We start from the raw sequence: 22,368 nt of genomic DNA on the forward strand, positions 1-22,368 counted from the left end.
GTGAAATGTGTTGGCACATGGCAACAAGGGCAAATCATGAAGGACAGGAAGTGGAATGAAGTCTCGCGGTAGTTGCTCGCAGCGCCCGAGCGGATGGTGGCTGCCGTTTTTTTTTGTGTCTTGCCAGGTTTTTTTTGGGTGCTGATCTTCTCTGGTGAATTGTTGCTGAGGAAAAAAATAAGCCGGAGGGCAGAGAAAGGTGCCCGGCGGGGGGAAATAGAGGAAAGGAAATAAAACATGGCATCGGGCGATACTTTGTATATCGCTGCGGACGGCTCGGAAATGCCGGCCGAAATCGTGGAGCTTCACGAGATCGAAGTGGAGACGATCCCGGTGGAAACGATTGAGACGACGGTGGTGGAGGGCGACGAGCACCAGCCCATGATCGCCCTGCAGCCGCTCAGCGACGACCCAAGCCAGGTCCACCAGGAGGTGATCCTAGTGCAGACGCGGGAAGAGGTAGTGGGGGATGACGCCGAGCTGCGGGCCGAAGACGGCTACGAGGATCAGATCCTGATCCCGGTGCCGTCGGCGGGGGCCGAGGAGGAATTCATCGAGCAGACGCTGGTGACAGCCGTCTCGGGCAAGAGCCGTATCAAGAAAGGGGCCGGCAAGAAGGCGACTAAGAAGAGTTATCTAAACGACGGGGGGCTGGACAGGACCGGCAGGAAATGGGAGCAGAAACAAGTGCAGATCAAGACCCTGGAGGGGGAATTCTCGGTCACGATGTGGGCTTCGGGTAAGTGGTGTCCGGAAGGTGTTTGACTCTGTAAGACGGGTATGGGGGGGGGGGGGGTGATCAGTGGACAGAGAAGGGCAGGAGCGAGCTTTCCCTTCGGCTCTAGGGCGTGTCCCGCCGTCGTGGGGAGGGGGAGGGGAAAGCGGAGCGGCTGAAAGGCGATTATTTCGGTGTTTTTTGCGGCTCGATGGGAGCTCGAGCGGTTCGACAATGTTTTTGTTTTGAAGGGAAGCCATGTTTCCCCAGGTTATGGGCGCCGCCATGTCAGTATGGCCGCCCGAAAACATGGCTTCCCGGTCGGGGAAGATGGCGGCTGAAGATGGCGGGCGGAGCGGCAGCGAGCGCGCTGCTCCTCCTCAGGCCTTGGGCGCCTCTGACCGGTAGGCTCTCGCTCCTGCTAGGCCCCGTGGCGCAGCTCTACTTTCGGCAGCCGTGCAACCTAGCCTGCTGAGTGGACACGTTAGCGAATGGGAGCGGGCGAAGGCGGGACTTGGAGATTGATGGCCCCTCACGGCCGTTGGTGGCCTTGGCGCCGGCCGAGGGCGCTTCCTGAACCAGCCAATCAGCTGGCGGAGGGGGCGGGAGTTCGGCAGCAAGTTTGGTGGAGCGGCTGCCGAGGGGCGTTGATCCTGGGAGGTCGGCAGCCGCTGCAGCGCTCCGTCTTCGTCGACTCACTGTTGGTCATTTCTGCTCCCGTCTCTCCGCCTCTGCGATAGATTGTGGAAAACCAAGTTCGTCATCTTTGTGTGTGTGATTTTAAAAAGGTTCATTGTGAAGTCTGGGCGTAGTGGAAGTCGGGCGATGCTTTCTCTTCTCCCCCCCCCCCGTGGTGGTGGTTGTTAGGTTTTAATTTAAAAACCTTTTTCTTTCATCCAAATTAAAAGGAAAACAACACGATGTTCAAGGGGTCTTAAATCTCTGGTCCCGTCCCCCCTCCTAACATTTTGCTGCCTGTGGATCGGATTGTCTTATTCAGGGTTAGAATTGAGGTCATTAGTCCCATGAGGTCTGAATAGTAAGGGAATTGTGACAAGCTAAATCTTAAGTTTGCGGAGTCCTTAGTTGAAGCTTCACAGTAGCGTGTTCAAATAAGTATCGATAATGGTGTAAGACAAAAGTTAATAGCTCAGACATTTGTAAAAAAAAAATGAATATTTGTGTGTGCAAAGGCCATTTTGGAGCGTAAAGATGAACGTTAAAATACTTTTCGTGAACCATTTTTATCCTCTGCAAAGTAAACAGTGGCAGTAAAAATAGTTTTTCATTTCTCATGCCCTTGCTGTCTTCATCCTCTTAGGTACTGATAGTTGTTGGGAAGGGAAGAAAAACCTTTTGGTTAAAGTAATGAATGTAAATTGTTAGAATCATGCCCGAAGAAATACAGCAATCCAGTCAAATCTTTGTGTGTGCATTGAATTAATGGATAATTTTGGCTTTTGCCTGTCAATTTTAAGTAAAAACGTTAGTTACTAAATATCCATAGATCCGTTGCGTGTTTATGTTTGGATAATTTTGTTCCAATGTGACAAGTTTCAGGTGATGGGAGTTCTTTGTACTTCGTGAAAATAAAGATGTTAATGCTATTTTCTTTATTTAAAATTTTAACCTGGTATTCAATGTCCTGGCACATTTGAAATTAGATGTTAAAATTCTGGCATTGCCTGCTGATATTGTTTACTATGTTATCAACATCATCGATGGTTTGAGTAGGATAGATCAGCACAAAGTCGTGTTAGCATAAATCCTAATAATAGCATATAAGTTCAAAGGTAGGAAAACTCAGGAAGTTGAGTTCTATGTTGTATGGTTAAACGTGAGGATCCAATTTGCACTATTTAGAAAAACTTCTATAGAAATGCAATAGTGACTTTAAAAATCAGTTTTGAGTAGAGATGGGAGGAGCCAAGGTGGGTTAATGTACGAGCTGCAAGTGAGCGAGCTTAATTTGTTATTTCTTTGTGGAATCGAATATGAACAGATGACTGCCCTTGTTCTGTCTTTATAATAACTGATTGCTGCCAGCATATGATAATTATTAGGCAGCTGTTCTTTTCGTATGTAATCTAAATAAGCAAAATGTTAATGCAAAGAAAATTTTGAAGGGTTAAGGCATTGTGCTATTTTCAATGTACTGATTTTAGTTTTATGAAATTGGTTACTGTGGAAAAAGTAGTTGCTTTTTGCATCTAAATTTAAGGATTCTACAGCCAATCCTATCAAAGTGGTCTTTGCGTATGTTTTAATTACATTCATTTGATTTTCTTCTCAGTTGGAGCTATAATTTGCATTTTAAGAGCATAGACCGTCACTGCACAATACAGGCCTTTGGCCCACAATGTTTAACACAATCTAGTCCTCACTTGCATTGTTTGGACGTCCATGTACTTATCTAGAAGAGTTTCCTAAATATCCCTAAAATGTGTCTGCCAGCACCCTAGGCAAGGAGTTCCACGCACCCACCACTCTGTCTGTATTTTTTCCCCATCCCTGTGGTTTTCAACTAGCTGTTAATCTGTAGCTAGTTACAGTGAGATTAAAAGAATCACATGAATGTCACTTTCTCCATTTCTTGCTGCATGTTTATCCAGCATCATGTGATTGGCTTGAATTGTGCTTTGGCTTACACCCTGCAACCTTACTTGCCTTTTGTAGGGCCATGGATCAACAAGCTACTGCTATCCTTAGAAGCAGGGTGGGCCATGGGTGATAGATCTAGAGGCTCTGACAGACAGACATACTTTATTGATCCAGAAGGGAATTGACCCTGAAGCCCTCTGGTTTTTTTCACACCTCATTGATGTCAGCAGTAACTTGGAGTGTACTGTAGAACAGAGGTGCCAAGGAGGGTCAGGCCCCCATTCCATTTGTGGGCATTCAGTACATCAGTTGGGATGCTATGCTGCTGCTTCTAGTACCTACACTTGTACTCTCATACAGTGGGAAAGGTACATGATTAAGCTGGAGAGGATGCAGGCAAGATTAACAAGAATGTTTATGGTACTTGTGGCTTGAGTTACAAAGAGAGATTGGGTAGGCTGGGGTTATTTTCTCTAGAGCAAAGGATGCTGAAGGGAGACCTTACAGATAATCTATAAAATGAGGACAAATACATTTGTTGCCCAGTCATTTTCCCAGGACAGGGCAGTTTAAAACTACAGGGCATAGGTTTGGAATTAAGGGGAAAAATTAATAAGTGACGTGAAGAGTAGCTTTTTCACACAAGATTGTGTGTATGGAATTACTTTAGTCAGAGGGTGGTAAATCTGTGGAATTTGTTGCCAGGAGTGGCTGTGAAGGCCAAGTCTTTGGGTGCATTTAAGACTGAGTTAGGTTCTTGATTAACCAGGGTATCAGAGGTATGGGGAGAAGGTGGGGGTGGGGTTAACTGAGAATTGGATTCTCCCATATTGAATGGTGCAGCAGATGGGCTGAATGGCCTACTTCTGCTCCTGTATCTTATGGTCTTAAAGGGCTGCCAGAGAAAGTGATAGAGGTAGGTACAATTACAACATTAAAGATGTGGACAGCTGCATCAGCTAATTGTTTGATATGGACCAGATGCAGGCAAATGGGACTAGTTGAGGCGTGAACTCTTGAAGGATGGATGAATTGGGTCAAAAGGCCGATTTATCTGCTGAATACAGCTTTAATTTCCTAAATGTGTTTTAAAATGCACCCAGACCCAACTTAACACTGAGGATGTGGAACGCAATGTAAATCAGTGGTATGTAGGGTCATTATAACATTACATAAATGGACGTGTGACAAAAACATTAAACTTGAGATGTATGACATTATTTCATGTATACTCAGTAATTCGTGGAGTTAAAAACACACAGTTGGGCCTAACCTATACATAAGTGGAGCAGAAGCAGATAGGAGTTACATCTTAGAGTAGGGACCAGGTTGTGGGTCATCCTCTAACTTTGGCTTCTTTACACACACGGGGAGGGGGAGGGGGGGTAAAGAGTGAATTATTACATGATTGGCTGGGAATGGCTCAGAGGTTATGGAAAGCACTCTCATTGGCTGATTGTTTATTGTAGCAGCTGCTCTTGAGAAGTTTTGTTTAGAATTATTTTTTGTTTTTTTATAAAAAAAACAATAAAGAATAATCATAATGAATCAGTGCCCTGTGGGATCTGACTTTTTTTTAAAGTGTTTTTTTGTCAAAGTGTTTGCTCAAACTTAAGAAAACTGCACACCTTATTCTATTTTTGGACAGAAGAAAATAACAGATGTAGTGAAACTTGGACAATCTAGCACCCTTGGGACTTTGTGCTAAACTAGCAGATTTTCCAACTATTGGCTATTCCTATTAATACCCTACCACACTTTACTTAACTTTCTTTACACATAATACAGCAGTATACTTAACAGTGTACAGTGGGCAGGATCAGAAAAAAAAACTGCGGTGTTGGAGATTCAACCAGCTCCGTTCCATCATGGACACTAGCTTCCCCAACATTGAGGACATATTAAAGATGTGCCTTAAGGTGGCATCCATCATTTAAGACCCTCACCATCTTGAACGTTATGTCCTCTTGCTGCAATCAAGGGGTATAGGAGCCTGAGAGCGCACACTCAAATGTTTTAGAAACAGCTCCTTTCCCCTCCATCAGATTCCTGAACAGTCTGAACACAAAGTTCAAAGTACATTTGTCACCCTGAGATTCTTTTTCTTCCAGGCACGCACTAAATCTATTAAGGAATAATAACCATAATAAAATCAATGGAAGATTGTCAACCTGGTCATTTGACTAGTGTGCAAAAGTCAACAAATTGAATACAAAAGGAAATAAATAGTAATAAGATGTAAGCAGTAAATATCAAGAACATGAGATAAAATGTCAAAGTTAGTCCATAGGCTGTGGGAACATTTCATTGATGGAATGAGTGAAGTTATCCCCTTGATTCAAGAGCCTGATGGTTGAGGGGTAGATAACTGTTCCTGAACCTGTTGGTGGGAGTCCTGAGGCTCCTCTACCACCTTCCTGATGGCTGCAGCAAGAAGATAGCATGTCCTCAGTGGTAGGGTGTTGTTGATTATGCTGCTTTCCTATGACAATGCTCACGCAAATATGCTCATTTGTAGGGAGGGCTTTACCTTTGGATCAGGCCATATCCACTACTTTTTGTAGGATTTTTCTCTTCATGGGCACTGGTGTTTCATATGAGGCCATGATGCGGCTTGCAATATCCTCACCACTGCACAAATATAGAAGTTCTAGATGTCATGCTGAATCTACAGACTCCAAAGGAAATAAAGGTGTGCCATGCTTTCTTTGTAATTGCATTTGTGTGCTGGGCCTCCTCCAAAATAATACTGAGGAATTTAAAGTAGTTGACCTCAACATCTGATCCTCCAATGAGGACTGGCTCAAAGACCTGTGGTGTTCTCCTCCTGAAATCAGCTATTAGTTCTATTAGCTATTAGCAAATTAGTTTTGAGAGTTAGGGGGCAAAAGTTTAAGGGTAACATGAGGGGGAAATTCTTTACTCAGAGAGTGGTAGCTGTGTGGAATGAGCTTCCAGTAGAAGTGGTAAAGGCAGGTTCGGTATTGTCATTTAAAGTAAAATTGGATAGGTATTTGGACAGGAAAGGAATGGAGGGTTATGAACTGAGTGCAGGCCAGTGGGACTAGGTGGGTGTAAGCGTCAGCACATTCCAGAAGGGCCGAGATGGCCTGTTTCCGTGCTGTAATTGTTATATGGTTAATGTCAACTGCTTTGTCTTGCTTACATTGTTGTTGTTATCACGCCACTTAGCCAGATTTTCAGTCTCCCTCCTATGTGCTGATTCATCACCATCTTTGATTTGGCCTTTGATAGTGGTGTCATCAGAAAACTTGAATGTGGCATTGGAGCTGTGTTTTAACCATGGTCAGAAGTGTAAAGTGGGTAGAGCAGGGGACTGAACACACAACCTTGTGGTGTACCTGTGCTGATGGAGATTGTGGAGGAGATATTGCTAATCCGAACTGACTGGGGTTTGCAAGTGAGAGGAAATTGAGGATCCGATTGTATAAAGATGTTTTGAGGACAAGATCTTGAAGCTTATTGATTAGTTTTGAGATTATGGTATTGAATGTCAAACTGTAGTTGATAAGGGCATTCTGATGTACACATCTTCGCCATCCAGATGTGCTAGGGTTGAGTGAAGAGCCAATGAAATGATGTCTGTAGTGGATCTATTGCTCCTGTAGGCAAATCAGAGCAGGTTCACATCACTTCTTGGGCAGGAATTGATATGTTTCATCACCAGCCTTTCAAAACAATTCTTCAATGTGGATATAAGTGCTACTGGGCGATGGTCAATGAGGTAGGTCATCACATTCTTCTTGGGCACTGGTATAATTGATGCCTGCTTAAAGCAGGTGAGACCCTTGGACTGTAGGAGCAAGAGGTTAAAGTTCACAGTAGCCCCTCCAGCCGGTTGATCAAAATAGATCTTTAGTAGTTGGCCAGGTACCCCTTCTGGGCTGGAAGCTTTTCGTGGGTTCACCCACCTGAAGACTTCCTGCACGTTGTCCTCAGTGACTGAAATCACAGAATCATCGGGACTGTGGGAGTTTGTGATGGTTCCTCCATGTGTTGACGGTGACAGAAAACATTGAACTCATCTAGAAGTGAAGTCTCGTCACCTTTGTCACTTTCTTTAACTTTATAAGTACTGCTGTTCAAGCCCTGGCTCCGCTGCTGAGCATCCTTTGTTGATTTGTGTTCAGTCTGCAGTTGCCACTTTGCCTGTGAGTTGACTTTCCAAAGATCATAACAGAATCTCTTGGACCACTCCCTCAGTATTTTGCTCTGTTTTGCACTGTTTATTTTTATTGTAACTTGTAATTTTTTATGTAGAGGTTTGGTAGAGGTTATTGCTGCTAAAGGAGATTCAACTAGTTATTAAATATGGCATGAACTGTGAATGATCAAGCAATGTGCTCAATAAAGACATGAAAAATACAATTTTTTTGTTAGTATAGGTAGGTTGTGTTTGTCTATTATTGCGACTTAGATGAAGATAAGGCCACATTTTGTGAGTGATTAATGCAGAAAATCAGGTAATGGCAAAGGATTTAGTAATTTTTTCTTGCAACGGTAAAATGTCCTTGGCCATGGGTGAAGTGCCACAGGACTAGAGGATAACAAATGTTTTTCCGTGATTCAAGAAAGGCTCTAGCAATAAAGCATGAAGTTACTGTCAGTTGAGTTTTGCATCAGTTGTGGGTAATTTATTGGAAAGTATTCTGAGGAGCAAGATATATTGGTATTTGGATAAACAGGGTTTTGATTAGCTCAGTATGGCTTTGAGTGTGGTAGGGCATGTCTGAACAATTTATTTTTGGAAGGTTGATGGAAAGGCAGTGGATACTGTCCATGTAGACTTTGGCAAGGCTTTTGACAAAACCTTGTGTGGGATGCTGGTCTGAAGGTTTAATCGCTTGGCATTCAGGATGAAGTAGGCAATTGGATGCAACATAGGCTTTGTAAGAGAAGCCAGATGATGATGGTAGAGGGTTGTCTCTCTGACTAGAGGTGTTTGATTAGTGTGCTCTAGGGATCTGAGCTTAGGGGTATTGGTGGACAGTTGGGTTGAAGCTTGTAGTGTGAACTTCACGACCCAGGAAAAATGCTTAAAAAGGGTAGATGAAATTTAATGCAGACAAATGTGAGGTGTTGCATTTGGGGGGGGGGGCAAATGAGGGGAAGACGTACACAGTATTTTTTAAAATTCATTTACAGGATGTGGGTATCATCAGCTAAGCCAGCACTTATTGCCCATCCTTAGTTGCTCTTGAGAAGGTGGTGATGAGCTGCCATCTTGAACCCCTGCAGTCCCTGAGGTGTAGGTATGCCCACAGTGCTGTTAAGGAGGGAATTCCATGATTTTGATCCAGCAACAATGGAACAGTGATATGTTTCCAAGTCAGGACAGTGAGTGACATGGAGGGGAATTTCCAGAAGGTGGTGTTCCCAGGTATCTGCTGTTCTTGTCCTTCTAGGCGGTAGTGGTCGTGGAAGGTGCTGCCTTGGGAACTTTGTGTTGTTGCAGTGCATCTTGTAGATAGTACACACTGCTGCAACTGTTCATCGATGGTGGAGGGATTGAGTGCTTGTGGAAGGGGCACCAATCAAGTGGGCTGCCTTGTACTGGACAGTGTCAAGCTGTTTGATTGATGGCACTGCACTCATCCAGGTGAGTGGCAAGTATTCCATTACACTCCTGACCTCAGCCTTGTAGATGGTGGACAGGCTTTGGTGAGTTGGGAGGTGAGTTACACACCACAAAATTCCTAGCTTTTGACTTGCTCTGGTAGCTGTGGTGTTTATATGGCTAGACCAGTTCAGTTTCCTGTCAATGGTAACTCTCAGGATGTTGATAGTAGGGGATTCAGTGATGGTGATGCCACTGAATGTCAAGAGACGATGGTTAAAGCCTCTCTTGTTGGAGATGGTCATTGCGTGGCTCGAGTGTTAGTTGTCAACCCAAGCCTGGATATTGTCCAGGTCTTGCTGTATTTGGATATAAATTATCTGAGGAGTCGTGAATAGTGCAGAACTTTGTGCAATGATCTGCGAACGTCCCCACTTCTGACCTTATGACAGAAGGAAGGTCATTGATGAAACAGCTGAAGATGGTGGGCCTGTAAGGTGTGCAGTAGAATAAAAGGATCTGGGAATACAGATCCATAATTTCTTGAAAGTGGCATCACAGGTAGGGGTGAAAGGAGAGCATTGAACACATTGCACTGTGATATATTAAAGTGGTATAAGAAGTATGTGAAGCCAAATTTAGAGTACTGTTTGTAGTTCAGATCACCTACCTACAGGAAAGATGTCAGTAAGTTTTAAAGAGTGCAGAGAAAACATACAAGGATCTTACAAGGACTGAGTTTAGGGTAAGATTGAATAGGTTTTGACTTTATTCCCTGGAGTGCAGTATAATGAGGGGAAATCTTCTAGAGGTGTATACAGTTAGGAAGATTATAGATGAGGTGAATGCATCCAGGCTTTTCCCCTCCTGTTGTGAGATTGTGTGAGAATAGTTCTAGAGATCATAGGTTTAAGATGAAAGGTGAAATATTGAAGGAGAACTTCACTCAACGTCATAAGTGTGCAGCGAGGTGCCAATGCAAGTTCAATCGTAACATATAGGATGGGTTTGGAGTAAGATGGGACTAGATAGATGATTTGGTTGGTGTAAGCTGGATGAGCTGAATAGCGTGTTTTTGTGCAATAGACTTTTAATGTCTATTGATACAGTTTAATGATTAATCCAAAAGTTTTTTTAAACCTGTAAAAGTTATTACAAGCAGACTGTAAGAATTGTAATTTCTGTGCAGTGGTATCATTCATATCTCCATTTTGTATTTTTCTAGTGTTTACTTGCCAAAGTCAAGTTGACTGGTTCTGATTCTGCCCCAAAAGTATGTAGTTAATAAAAAAAAATTGAGTTGCTATTAATTGCAGATTCGCGACCTGAACAATTTATGTAAATTTCCATATTCAGTGCAGTCATGTTGGAACAAATAATTGGTAATACAATGTGCTTCTGCATTAAGACGTGGAATTTCAGATCACTAACAAAAAAAAATGAGATTGGAAATAAAAATTCACTCCTGAAAATTTTCAAAAAAAACATTATTTCAAAAAGAATACTGAACTAGTTCACCAAGGATAATGGTTGCAGGCTGCCAGATCAATGCGGAAGGCTTTGGACACTGACAAGGCAATCTCTTTACTGATATTTCTACAATGTGACATCCATTTCTAGTTAGTTAAAACAATTATAATTCCCTTGTCTGTGTACCTGTGACTGCTAACCAATAGGGCATTACTGTTGAATGAAAAGCATCCTATAGGAGCACCTTCACTTACAGCATGGAATCATTCATTGGTGGTAGGAAGTAGTTGTATTATGAAAAATTATGGCAAGCTGTTTTCAAGAAATTCAGTTCTACCAATAACATGATGGTACTGTATAATTGGTTTTAGGTGAAGTTTAGGTGAGATTTCTCTTCAGATTTCATTATTACGAAAATAATGAAAGTTAATGAAGTGGGGGCAATGGCAGGGAGGAGGTCTTGGAGGCTTTAAAATGAATTGAAGTGGGTCAGTCCCACGGGCCTGACCTGGTACATTCTTGGTCCTCATGAGAAGCTTTAGAATAAATTGCAGAATCCTCTGCAGAGATTTTTACTTCATCTCCAATACAGGTAGGTTCAGGAGTGATACCATTGTTCAAAACGGGCAGCAAAAATAAGCCAGGAAACTATAGGCGTTGGTTGGTAAATTGTTGAAGAAGATTGGGGGTAAAGGATCTACATACATTTGAAGAGGGGTCTGATTTGGTGCACACCACGGCTTTGTGTAGGGGAAGTAGTATCTGATGGATCTCTTGAAGTTCTTCGAGAAGTTTGTCATGAGAGTTGAATGGTGGACATTGTGGAGTTTAGCAAGGCCTTTGACTAGGTCTCATGGTGAGCTGATCTGGAAGGTTAGGTTGCATGGGATTGGATTCATAACTGGCTCATTTGGAAGGAAGCAGAAGATGGAGAAGATTTGTTTCTCAGATTGGAGGCTTGTGCATCTTGATTTGTACTTCAGGGAGCGCGAAGCGCAGAAACAAATATCGCTGTGATGATTGCACGCTCTAGTATCAATTCTTTGGTGACAAAGTATTTGTATTTGTGCTTAGTGGTGTGCTGTAGATTGGTGCTAGGAGCTTCATCCATGCAATCTTCTGCCCTTTTGGCCCACCAAATTGCTCTGCCCAGCAACTCACTAATATAACGCCAGCCTAATTGCAGGACAATTTAAAATAACCTACTAACTGAAACTTCTTTGGACATTGGGAGGAAACTGGAGCACCCAGAGAAACCCCATACACACAAGGGAAGAGCATATAAACTTTCTTACAGAGATCACTTCAGCAACATTTAAGAGCTTTGTAAATAAAAACACTGATAAGAATGGTGTAGCAGGCACTGGACCAAATGTGGGCAGATGGAGCTAGCTCACTGGCAACACAGTCAGCATGGAAGTGTTGAACTAAAGGTCTGTTTCCATGCTGCATGACTGTGCATGCCATCCATTCAGATCATTTCATCCCACAAATACATAAAGGCAGTGTAAGGGAAAAGTGATATTAATGTAGCATCCAGTGTTGCAGTTGCAGAGAAAGCACAGGTCAGGCAGACAATAATTATTTGACACCATGACTGAGTAGATTACGAGGTTGAATCAGTCTTAATCGTAGAAGAGGTTTATTCCAGCAAGATGCTGCCAGTAACCAGTGCAAGGTTCAATCACACTGGTGGCCCATGGCTATGGTCTCACTTTAGTAACCAGTTTGATGTTTAATGTTCCTTGTGTTCATGTTTTTTTTGCTTGTACAATGTGTTCTTTCTCGCATTTGGTCTTATGTGGGGTTTTTCTTTGAATGGGTTTTGTGGTGTTTTTGTTTTGTGACTGGCTGAAAGATGAATCTGAAGATTGTATACTGTATACTTTGTACTTTTAACTTTAAACTTCGTCCAATTGGTCTTACAACTGCAGGGTAGAGGTTGTCATTAACAGTGGTGGCACATTTTCTCTGGGTTTTAGATCTTTCACCTGATGAGAGGGGGAGAAGAGAGAATGGCAGTGATTGGAGTGGTTTTGATTATGTTAGCTGCTTTACAAAGTAGTCATCTGCCCTGATATATCCAGAAAGTTCCACTGATTAAGTTTCTGCCATTGTACATAACAGCTATGGCATTTTACTGTTTTTTTTTGTTGAACCAATCATTGGTGTACAGAGTATTTGATCCCATCATTAATAAAACCTGCAAATAAATGTGATTTATAGGGTTATTGGTGCATTTCATGCTGTATCAATTTCCTGTATCAATTTTCCATCCAGGGAATTTATCATTAGGTGTTGGCCTTGAATTTCATTATCTGACTTCGGGTGAGGAATTTCGGCTGCTTTTCCCCATGAACATTTTTTTGCTTGGACAGAATGTGAAATGATCTTTGAAATCTTGTATCATTTTTGACTTTCAGATGATAAAAAGACTGATATTGACCATGAAACAGTGGTGGAGGAACAGATTATTGGAGAAAATTCTCCACCTGATTACTCTGAATACATGACTGGAAAGAAGCTTCCCCCTGGTGGAATACCTGGTATCGATCTCTCTGACCCAAAACAGCTGGCAGAGTTTGCAAGGTGAGCAATGGGTGTAAAGATTGTTGCTACAGGGACTGGTTTGATAGTATAATGAAGATTGTTATCACATTGACCTCAAGAATGGAAAGTAACTATTAATAACCTGGTTATGTTTTACCAATGCTTACATTTGTTTCTGTGCAAATAGTGGTGAATAGAATTGTCAGCCACAAAATATGAACATCTGTTGTTGCTTGGAAAAGTGCCGTGAGGCTGGTGAATGGGTTCTAGGGGTAGGACTGTGGGGAGCAATGGGGACAGAAGCAAGTAAAGGATAAGAGGTTTTTGGAATTCAAGAACTGATGAAATTTGAAGTCTTTAATGTCTGAAAGAAAGGTTTAGGTTTGTTAATCTGAAAACCTGCAGTGAAGAATAAGCTTGAACTATGGACCAGAACATCTTTAAAATAGTCAGTGCTGTTGTAGAGGTAACAAAATGTGTGATATTGAACAAGAATTTTGGGTGATAGCAAGGACAACTGGATAATTTTGACATGTCTGTAATTGTGGGTAGATATGAACCGTGAAGGGAGGAATTTCTGTTGAAATCCATACAGACTCAGTTAAAGCGGGAAACGTCTATAGACAAGAGAATGAGAAGCTCTCAAAGGCTAACACAGTTACAGAGATGGACAGAAATCCTTTTGGAGAGTGGAACAGAAAGTACAGTCGGCCCTTTATCCGCGAATTCAACCAACCACAAATCGCGAAAACCTGGAAGTGCTCTTCCAGCACTTGTTTGAGCACGTACGGACTTTTTTTTTCTTGTCATTCCCTAAACAATGCAGTATAACAACCATTTTACATAGCATTTACGTTGTATGAGGTATTATAAGTAATCTAGAGATGATTTGAAGTATACGGGAGGATGTGTGTGGGTTATTGTGGATCGGGATTGAAAACAATCAGAAGTTCTCTTACTGAGTATGTCGGAACAGGTACATCAGGTATTATTTAGCGTCAGTCAAGCGTTTGTCTTAGTATATATTTTACCTTTCTATGCATATAAAACACTTAAGAACATATGTTTCACACCGGGCTGGGGAACGGAAGTTCTCGGGACAGATTGCTCCAAAGTGCACTCTCCACCGTCCCGGGTTGATGTGGAGGATCAAAAACCCAAAACCCAATAATTAAACCACTGCGTTGCTTAGTAATAATTGTAGCTTTCATCGGGGCAGAGCCTTTCTCACTTTATCCTTTAAAATTGTTCCAAATGCTGACCGATGTAGCCTAATGCTTTTCCAATGACTGATGGCGTTTCACCTCTTTCCGATCACTTTATTATTTCCACTTTATTTTCAATCGTGTTCGTGATTATTTTCGCGAACAGAAACACTGGGGATTCAGATCTCTGCTGCCAGATCCCAATGTCCACCATACTGAGACGGGTTAAATAAGGTCAGGGCTTCAGCTGGGTCCTAAGGTCCATCACATTGAGACAGGTTGAATAAGGGACTTGAGAATTTTGGTATCTGTGAGGGGTCCCGGAACCAATCCCCCGCGGATAAGAAGGGCCGATTGTATAGCATTGAATTTAATAGTAATTAGTGACAAAATTCTGTAGATCCTAGAAATAAAATACCAATCCATACATACATCCTTAATCCATGCCATCTCATACATTTACTTTGCAAACTTCATTAATCCTCACTTTCCTGTGTTCTTAACATTCCAGTGATCAGTGGAGATAGTCTAGCTCTATTTATTAACTTACTTACACTAATACTTTTTAAACTGAAAACATCTGTTTGATTGTAATTTATCCAGACAATCTTGAACTTGCTTTGAACTTACTGATGATCAGTTAGCCTGGGTAATATTTATTTAATCTGTACACCTATTTTCTTTCTAATATGGGGCATTCAAAAATGGGATTATCTGCTGTAATTTTGTAGAAGTACAATAAATGACACAATTTTAGACAATTTATTTTTGTCCTTCACTTAAACAGTATTCCTCTTTATCATGTAATAGGTTTGTGCTTTGATGAGAAGGGTGGTAATTAATACAACTTAGCATGAAAAAAGTGTGAACAGTTGCACCTTAGGGTGCTTTTATCAGTTTTTCCCCAAGGCTTTCATTGAGGTGCTTTGATAAAGGGCTCTGTTAAAGTGGAGGGATACCTCCTAGTTGCAGGTTGCTAAATGCCTACCCTCCAGGTAACATACAATTTTGTGTATTGGCTTTTACACAAATTTTGCTGCTCTAGTTGCAAAGAAAAATGGATTATAAATATAGAAAAGTCAATATTTTGATGGAAACTGATTTGCACTAGTTATTTCACTTTATCCTGTGAGTATTGATGGTTTTGTTGTAATCTGTAGAATGAAGCCAAGGAAGCAGAAGGAAGATGATGCACCTCGAACCATAGCATGCCCTCACAAAGTAAGTATACATGTTGGGAATTGACACCATAGATTTATTGTATCAACAAAAAAAAAATTTGCACTTAATAACTGAATTGAAAATAATCTTGGCATAAAAATCTGTTCCTGTATTACAAAATGATTATTCAATTGATTTTCATTTGAACCAGTTCATGTTTAAAGATTTTGAACAGTTAGCTGTGGAGTAAATAGGAATTGATATCTAATTGTTGTATACTAATTTATTAGATCAATCTTGTTTGCAATTGGAATTTCTCAGTTTGATAGGTGGCTATTGGGATGCTGAATTCTGGAGCGTTGAGTTAGCTACAGAAAAAAGATTAAGGAATTTTTGGCTAGATCCATGGTCAGTATTTAAATATTAGGATCAATTGACAAAATAATGCATGACTATGCACCTAATAATCTCTTGTCAGTTATAGTTCCCAATTGGGCTTTAATACATTTCCTGCTTCTGTTGTGTATTAAATGTTCCTCCTCCTGCTCAACGCATGATAGCTTTCTCAACTTTATTGGCTAGGAGAGCTATTCTATTGTATTGGAAGGATCCCAGTCCACCTGGTTTTTTTTTGGCTCTCCTCCATTATGTTGCGTTTAAATTTGGAGAAAATTAGGAGTTGGACATTTGATACACCTTTTAAATTTGAGCAAACTTGGCCTTTTATTCAATATTTTCATATGATCTAATTCTTTTTACTTTTTCAGTTAATTTTTTTTATTCTCCTTGAAGTTTTAGATTTGACCAGAAGTATTTTTCTCTTATTTTTAAACTGTATCCTCAAAATGGACTGCCCAGTCCCCTTTTTTTTTTGTTTTAGGCTAGTTTAGTGTTTTTTTTTCTCTCAACAACAGAAATTGAGTTTTTTTATGAATTATTAAGAGAAGATGTGTTTTTTTTTATTGGCTTAATACTATGTATGTTTTTGATAGTGTATATTCTTTGTACTAATATTGAAATACATATTTGAGATAACTTCTCTGACTTGTATTTATCCTTATTCTTTTAAATCAATAAAAAGATTGAAAATGATGGTATGTTTAATACATAATCTTTCAGTTAAGCGATATCACTAAGAAATCTACTTCATAAACCTTTTGTAATGACTTTCTGTAATCTGTGAGTCACATTAAATTGATTGGATTTTGAGATTTTTGTTTAGGATAAGAGTACATTGCATAAGGTACATTACTAAATTCTGCCCTTCTAGTTTTTGTGGATTTCTATTGTTTAACTGATGGGGAAATAATCATTGAATATTGTCCTCACGGCTATCTTAACAGTAAAGTCTTTGTTCCTTTCTCTTAGTTTCTCTTTTGAAGATGAGGCCTTCCACATCATTCTGTTTAAAAATGTCTTTCATTTTTCCTTAAATGGTTTTCTATCTTACTTGACAGGGCTCTCGGCTCTATCCTAACTTTCCCACTCTTCTATTTTCACCCCTCTCCCTCTGAGAGAATACGGAAAAGGCCCTTTCATCATCATCGTCATCTACCCCTCAAGTTTTCACATTCCACAGATTATCCTCCCTAATTTCCACCACTTCCTGAGGGATTTCCATTACTTGATACGTATTCCATTCTGAATGAAAAGTTATTTCCAGAACTGCATGGCCTATTCTATATCCTCCTCAAGGCATTTTCCTGTGAACCTGCTCTTAAATAACTCATTTCTTCCAAGGACGCAAACAGTCCTTCCAGGTGAAGCAATAGTTCACTTGCAATTTTTTCAATGTAGTGTATGGCATGTAGTACTCGGGTCTCCTAAGGATTCTTAAAAAAGTGCAAATGCAGTCTGGCTGACCATATTGTAGAACATCTCTGTTCAGTCTGCTTCTGAATACTTCAGGTTTCCACACCCTCTCATTCCGCGGACCGCCTTCTCTTGGCTTCGAATGATGATCAAAGTAAACTTGAGAAATTGTACTTTTATCTAAGTATTCTGAAGCCCCAGGAGTAAATCTGTAACAATTTCAGGTAGTCACTCATTCCCTGTCCTCCAGTGGCACAGCTCTAATTTTCTTTCACTTTAATAACCTGCCTTTTTTTAAAAAAACATGATTCTGGGGAAAAATTCAAAGTGCATTATTTAAGTACCTGAATTAGAAGCTTAAATTTTATTTTTGCCTAATATTCACCATGGGGGATTTTGTATGATCAATCCAAAACCATGATGTTTTTGGAAGTCACACTGTGGTATACTTGATAGTTTTAGTTTGCACTCTGTTAGGGGCATGTTAATTGTTTTTTTTCCCCTATATATCCCTTCTTTATAGAAACAACTCTGCCATGAGAAAACATTTGCAATACTCATTCCAATTCTGATCAAAGATCCTTGACTTGAAGTATTGACTCTGGTTGTCTCTGAACTGATGCCACTTGACCTCCTGAGAATCCATCATTTTCTATTTTTGCATTTCTGTAATCCCACTTGCATGCAGAGTGTCTTTAGAATTTATAAAGAAAACTGGCAACAAAATAATATCAAAATAAATCTCGAAATCCACGTTGAGAATCTTTTGTGAAGTGTGATTTGATATTTTTAATTAACTGATTAGCTATGTTGAATAGTTTTATTCATTCTACATTGCTCTCTAGCTCACCATGAATGCAAATGTGGTGAAATCCAATTGGAGCTATTCTTCATACTTGGCTTCTTTAAGCGGTGTGCCTGTATCAAGCATTTATGAAATACCTTTTGAATAATTAAAAATGCAATATTTACTGATCATTCAAAGCCTTTTTCATAATTAATATAAATAAATGTTTGACATTAGTTCAAAAATCCTTTCCCTTTAAACATTTGTACATCTTTTAGTAATTGAAAGATCTTTTAGTTTGTATCCTTGTTGCTTAAAAATTTAAGAGCAATGTAAACTTGATCATTATTGTATTTTAAATGTAGCTTAGTAGTCAGTTAAGTTACCTGTTGGGCAATGGATATTTAGTGCATTAGAGATTAACTGCTTTTTTAAAAATCTTGTATCTATGCCTATTTTCCATTAGTCTTAACTACAGAAATTTGAATAGATTCCATAGTTATTCATGCTTTTATTTGTTGTAAAGTAAGATGAGCATAATATTTGATTTTTTTTTCCTAGGGTTGCACTAAAATGTTTAGAGATAACTCTGCCATGAGAAAGCATTTGCATACTCATGGTCCAAGAGTACATGTCTGTGCTGAGTGTGGAAAAGCTTTTGTGGAGAGCTCAAAACTGAAACGACATCAGCTTGTTCATACTGGAGAAAAACCCTTCCAGGTAAACATTGTTGCTTTTCCTCATTTTTGCTGCTTTAGTCCTCAAACTTAGATAAATAGAAACATAGAAATCTATAGCACAATGTTGTGCCGACCATGTAACCTATTCTAGAAACTGCCCAGAATTTCCCTACTGCATAGCCCTCTATTTTTCTAAGCTCCATGAGCCTATCTAAGAATCTCTTAAAAGACTCTATTGTGTCTGCCTCTATCACCTTCGCTGGCAGTGCATTCCACGCACCCACCACTGTGAACTTCCCTCTGACATCCTTCTTGTACCTACAGTCAATGTTTTGGGCAGGCCTGAAATGTCAACGGTACTATTTTCCATAGATACTGCCTGGCCTGCTAAGTTCCTTCAGCATTTTGTGTATGTTGCTCAGATTTCCAGCATCTGCAGATTTTCTGTTTGTGACTTCAAACAGGGGTACTGTTTATTTATCAGGAAGCTCCCAGAAATTTTCTCTTGTGTAACAGAATACAATTGTGAAAATCTAGTTGGTAGTCTGTTAAAGCAAATTCTACTTTTTCTCTGTTGTTTTCTGGGTGAACCTTCATTATAATTTTCCTTCTAGAAGTGTTGGCTTTTGCCTTAAGGTAGTAAATCTGATGACAATATCACTGAATTGATTATGTAAAATAACTGATTACATACAGGTAAATTGATGAAACTGATGCTGGATGCTGCGGTATGTTCTTTCATCTTAAGAGGCTTGTATTTGGACCCAATGGAATAATGGGCAAAAATTCCATCTTTCTAAGCATCTCAAAAGAAATTAGTACAGGTAGTTCTGTGGTCTGTTAAGCATGAATATACAGTGTTACAACATAATTTCACTTAATTCAATACCTTTGCTCTTCAAGCAGTAAGATCTTAGGGTGAGAAATATTTAAATCACATCAGGATAAAATAATATTCGGATATGGATTGCTAAAAACTTTCCTTGCATTTAATCCATGAAAGGCTCAGAGTTATTTTGCATAAAGCTTAGAGGGTAGAAGTAATATTTTAATGTATGTTTTGTGTTCTGTGGGCTGCTCTGCTGATAAAATGTTTCTTTTTGTCTTCACAATCAGTGTACATTTGAAGGATGTGGAAAACGCTTTTCACTGGACTTCAATTTGCGCACTCATGTGCGAATCCATACTGGAGACAGGCCCTATGTTTGTCCTTTCGATGGATGTAATAAGAAGTTTGCCCAATCAACTAATCTGAAGTCTCACATCTTAACACATGCCAAGGCCAAAAACAACCAGTAGATCTCTCCAGGAGGGAAGCACCTAGTCCTTAGCAGGGCATTATATGACCACATTCGGGCATAATGTTGACCTTCCCTTTGTATATTTCTAGAGAAGAATTTTAAATAACAAAAACAAAGACTTGTTTTGATAAAGTAGTCACAAGGTTGGAGATGATGCTAGGATGCTCTTCTGTTTTTGTCCTGTATTCCTGTTTCAATAATGCCTTGGTGTTTTCTAATGAACACATTACTCAGGGGTGTAAAAGCCCTGATGAACTTGCATTTATCAAAAGTCAGTTCTTTACCTGACAGTGCTAGAAATTGGACTTTCAGCATTCGTATAAATATGACACTTTCCCAGTGCTTGGAGCAATTCACATTTTTAATTTTGTATTTTCCAGGTGTGCATATTGTACACTCATTTGGATATGCTAGTAATGCAGATGCTATGTGATTTTTTTTTGAATTTAATTTTTTTGCTTGTAATAGTTCCTTTTTAAAAAAAAAACCATAGAATTGGCAGTAACTGTACTACATGCATATTTCAGAGTTATTTCCTGTATAAAGTTTTGAGAGTTTTTGGTTTGCTATCTTAATTTGGTTATATTCTTTGATGTTAACACATTTTGTATAATTGTATCGTATAACTGTAATGAAATCATGTAGTATCAAAATTATAGTACAGTGATTCAATGGTGTTAATCAATTTAAAACCTGTTTTAGTCAGTTTTTTTTTGGTATGTACTGCCGGATGCTAAAGTCTAATGTAATTTCTATTAGAGCCTGTTTCAGTTGTGTTATGCAAAAAAGCAATGCTCGGTTCCATTAGTAGAATGTATTGTGCAGGCACTGACCTTTTATTAACACCTGTTACAATGTACGTCCCATGTACTAATTAGATAAAGGCCAACAATAAAGTGTGGTCCTGAAGCAAGCACTTGTTAGAAAGTGATTTGCAGAGCATTATGATTCTCCTAACTGCTTTAAACCCAGCATGAGCATTGAGTAAGACAAAAACAGAGTGAACCTATAATAAGATTTATATAAAAGAACACTAAAAGAGATGATTAATTCCTGTGCAACTCCATTATAATCTTTCTGAGCTATCCTATGTTGCTGTAAATGGTAATTTGGTGGTCTTTTCAAATTCCCAACACAAGTAACTATATTCAGAATGATGAGGATATGTGACCTTTGATGCAATGGAGTATTAGTCTCTGTTTAGTTTAAATTGTAAGTACTGTAGGCTGACTTTGGAAATAAATCTTTTTTCTGTTTTTAACTTTTCAGAGGAGTTTTGTATTAGATACTTAATGCATTTTCTTGTAACAGTTTCGTTTTTTTTCTGCTGCATGTATAATGTCTTAATTATGTCATAGGCACTACATAAAGGTGATGCAGGATAACTGATAAAGGGTAAGGGCAGCCTGAATTTTTTTAAACATGCTAAATAAATCTACATTGTGTTTTTAAGAAACTAGGCACCTACTGTAAGTTGGTTCCATTTGTAGATTATTATTTGAAAAATTTGGAGACTTTTCAAACAAGAACTGTTGCACATTGTTGTTGAAATAATTTGGAGAGTAGGTTGTGAAAACGGGATAATAAAGTGAGTATTTTGGTTTTTGTTAAATGTGTAATTCCTTGCCATCTTGCACAAATTGGTCAGTTAGTAATTTGAGATTTTAATTCATTCGTGTGATGTGGGCTCTGTTCATGAGCCCAGTGTTTGGCCATTCATAAAAGGTCCAAAGAAGGCAATGGCAAGCTATTGATTTGACTCAATGACCCTTGAGTAGGCACACCCACCGTTCTGTCTGGTTGAGACCTTTAGGATTCTGAGCTTCAATAACATTCTTCCACAGCAACTTTTTAGTGAGCTAGGATGTTGGATGTAGTAATGAAGTTGAAGCTGAAGTTCTAGGATGAATGCATTCTGTAAGGTAAGTTGGTGGGAAGTGTTATTTCACTCTCAGCTCTCTTCCCTGAGTAGTTCTCTCACCCTTTACCATGCATGGGTCCGTGTGGCTGTTCTACTAAATGACTAAGTGAAGGATATTAAAGCTCCACATGCAAAGTAAATGTTGTGTCCTTGATTCTCAGTACTACTTTTAAGTCTACAACATTATTAATTTATCAACTGATTAAAAATAGATCCACTTGTATTTTGAATTAATGCCTCAAGATTTCATGGTATTTTCTGGTCAATATTGAGGTCACTCGAAATTGTACTGTTTAACTTCATTCCCTTTTTGTGTGGCTTATCCTGCAGATAGTGTAATGTAAGTGGTACAATCTGTATAGGTAGAAAGTTGTGATTCTGGATCTGTTGACTATCTGAGGGACAGTTCTCACATTCACAGACATTCAGTAGGATATCTTACCAAGGTTAAGAGGGCTGAATATAACTTCTCCAATTTAAAAAAAAGAACACCACTGTTAACTAGATGATTTACATACATTTGTTCATTCTGACCTTTTGTTTCAGATTATTAAACTAACCGAATTTGATTTTTACAGCTGTAATGG

General features: G+C 39.5%; 1 protein-coding gene across 1 annotated transcript; it reads left to right on the forward strand.

Moving 5' to 3' along the window:
* Positions 1-101: 101 nt before the first annotated feature.
* yy1a (YY1 transcription factor a) lies at positions 102-21,126 on the forward strand. The gene is made up of 5 exons (XM_059959085.1): positions 102-739; positions 12,788-12,953; positions 15,280-15,340; positions 18,441-18,599; positions 19,676-21,126. The coding sequence occupies exons 1-5, from the start codon at positions 238-240 to the stop codon at positions 19,856-19,858; spliced, it is 1,071 nt and encodes a 356-aa protein (XP_059815068.1). The 5' UTR covers positions 102-237; the 3' UTR covers positions 19,859-21,126.
* The last annotated feature ends 1,242 nt before the right edge of the window (positions 21,127-22,368 follow it).

Source organism: Hypanus sabinus, chromosome 2, assembly GCF_030144855.1.
Source record: "Hypanus sabinus isolate sHypSab1 chromosome 2, sHypSab1.hap1, whole genome shotgun sequence".
NCBI classification, from domain to species: Eukaryota; Metazoa; Chordata; class Chondrichthyes; order Myliobatiformes; family Dasyatidae; genus Hypanus; species Hypanus sabinus.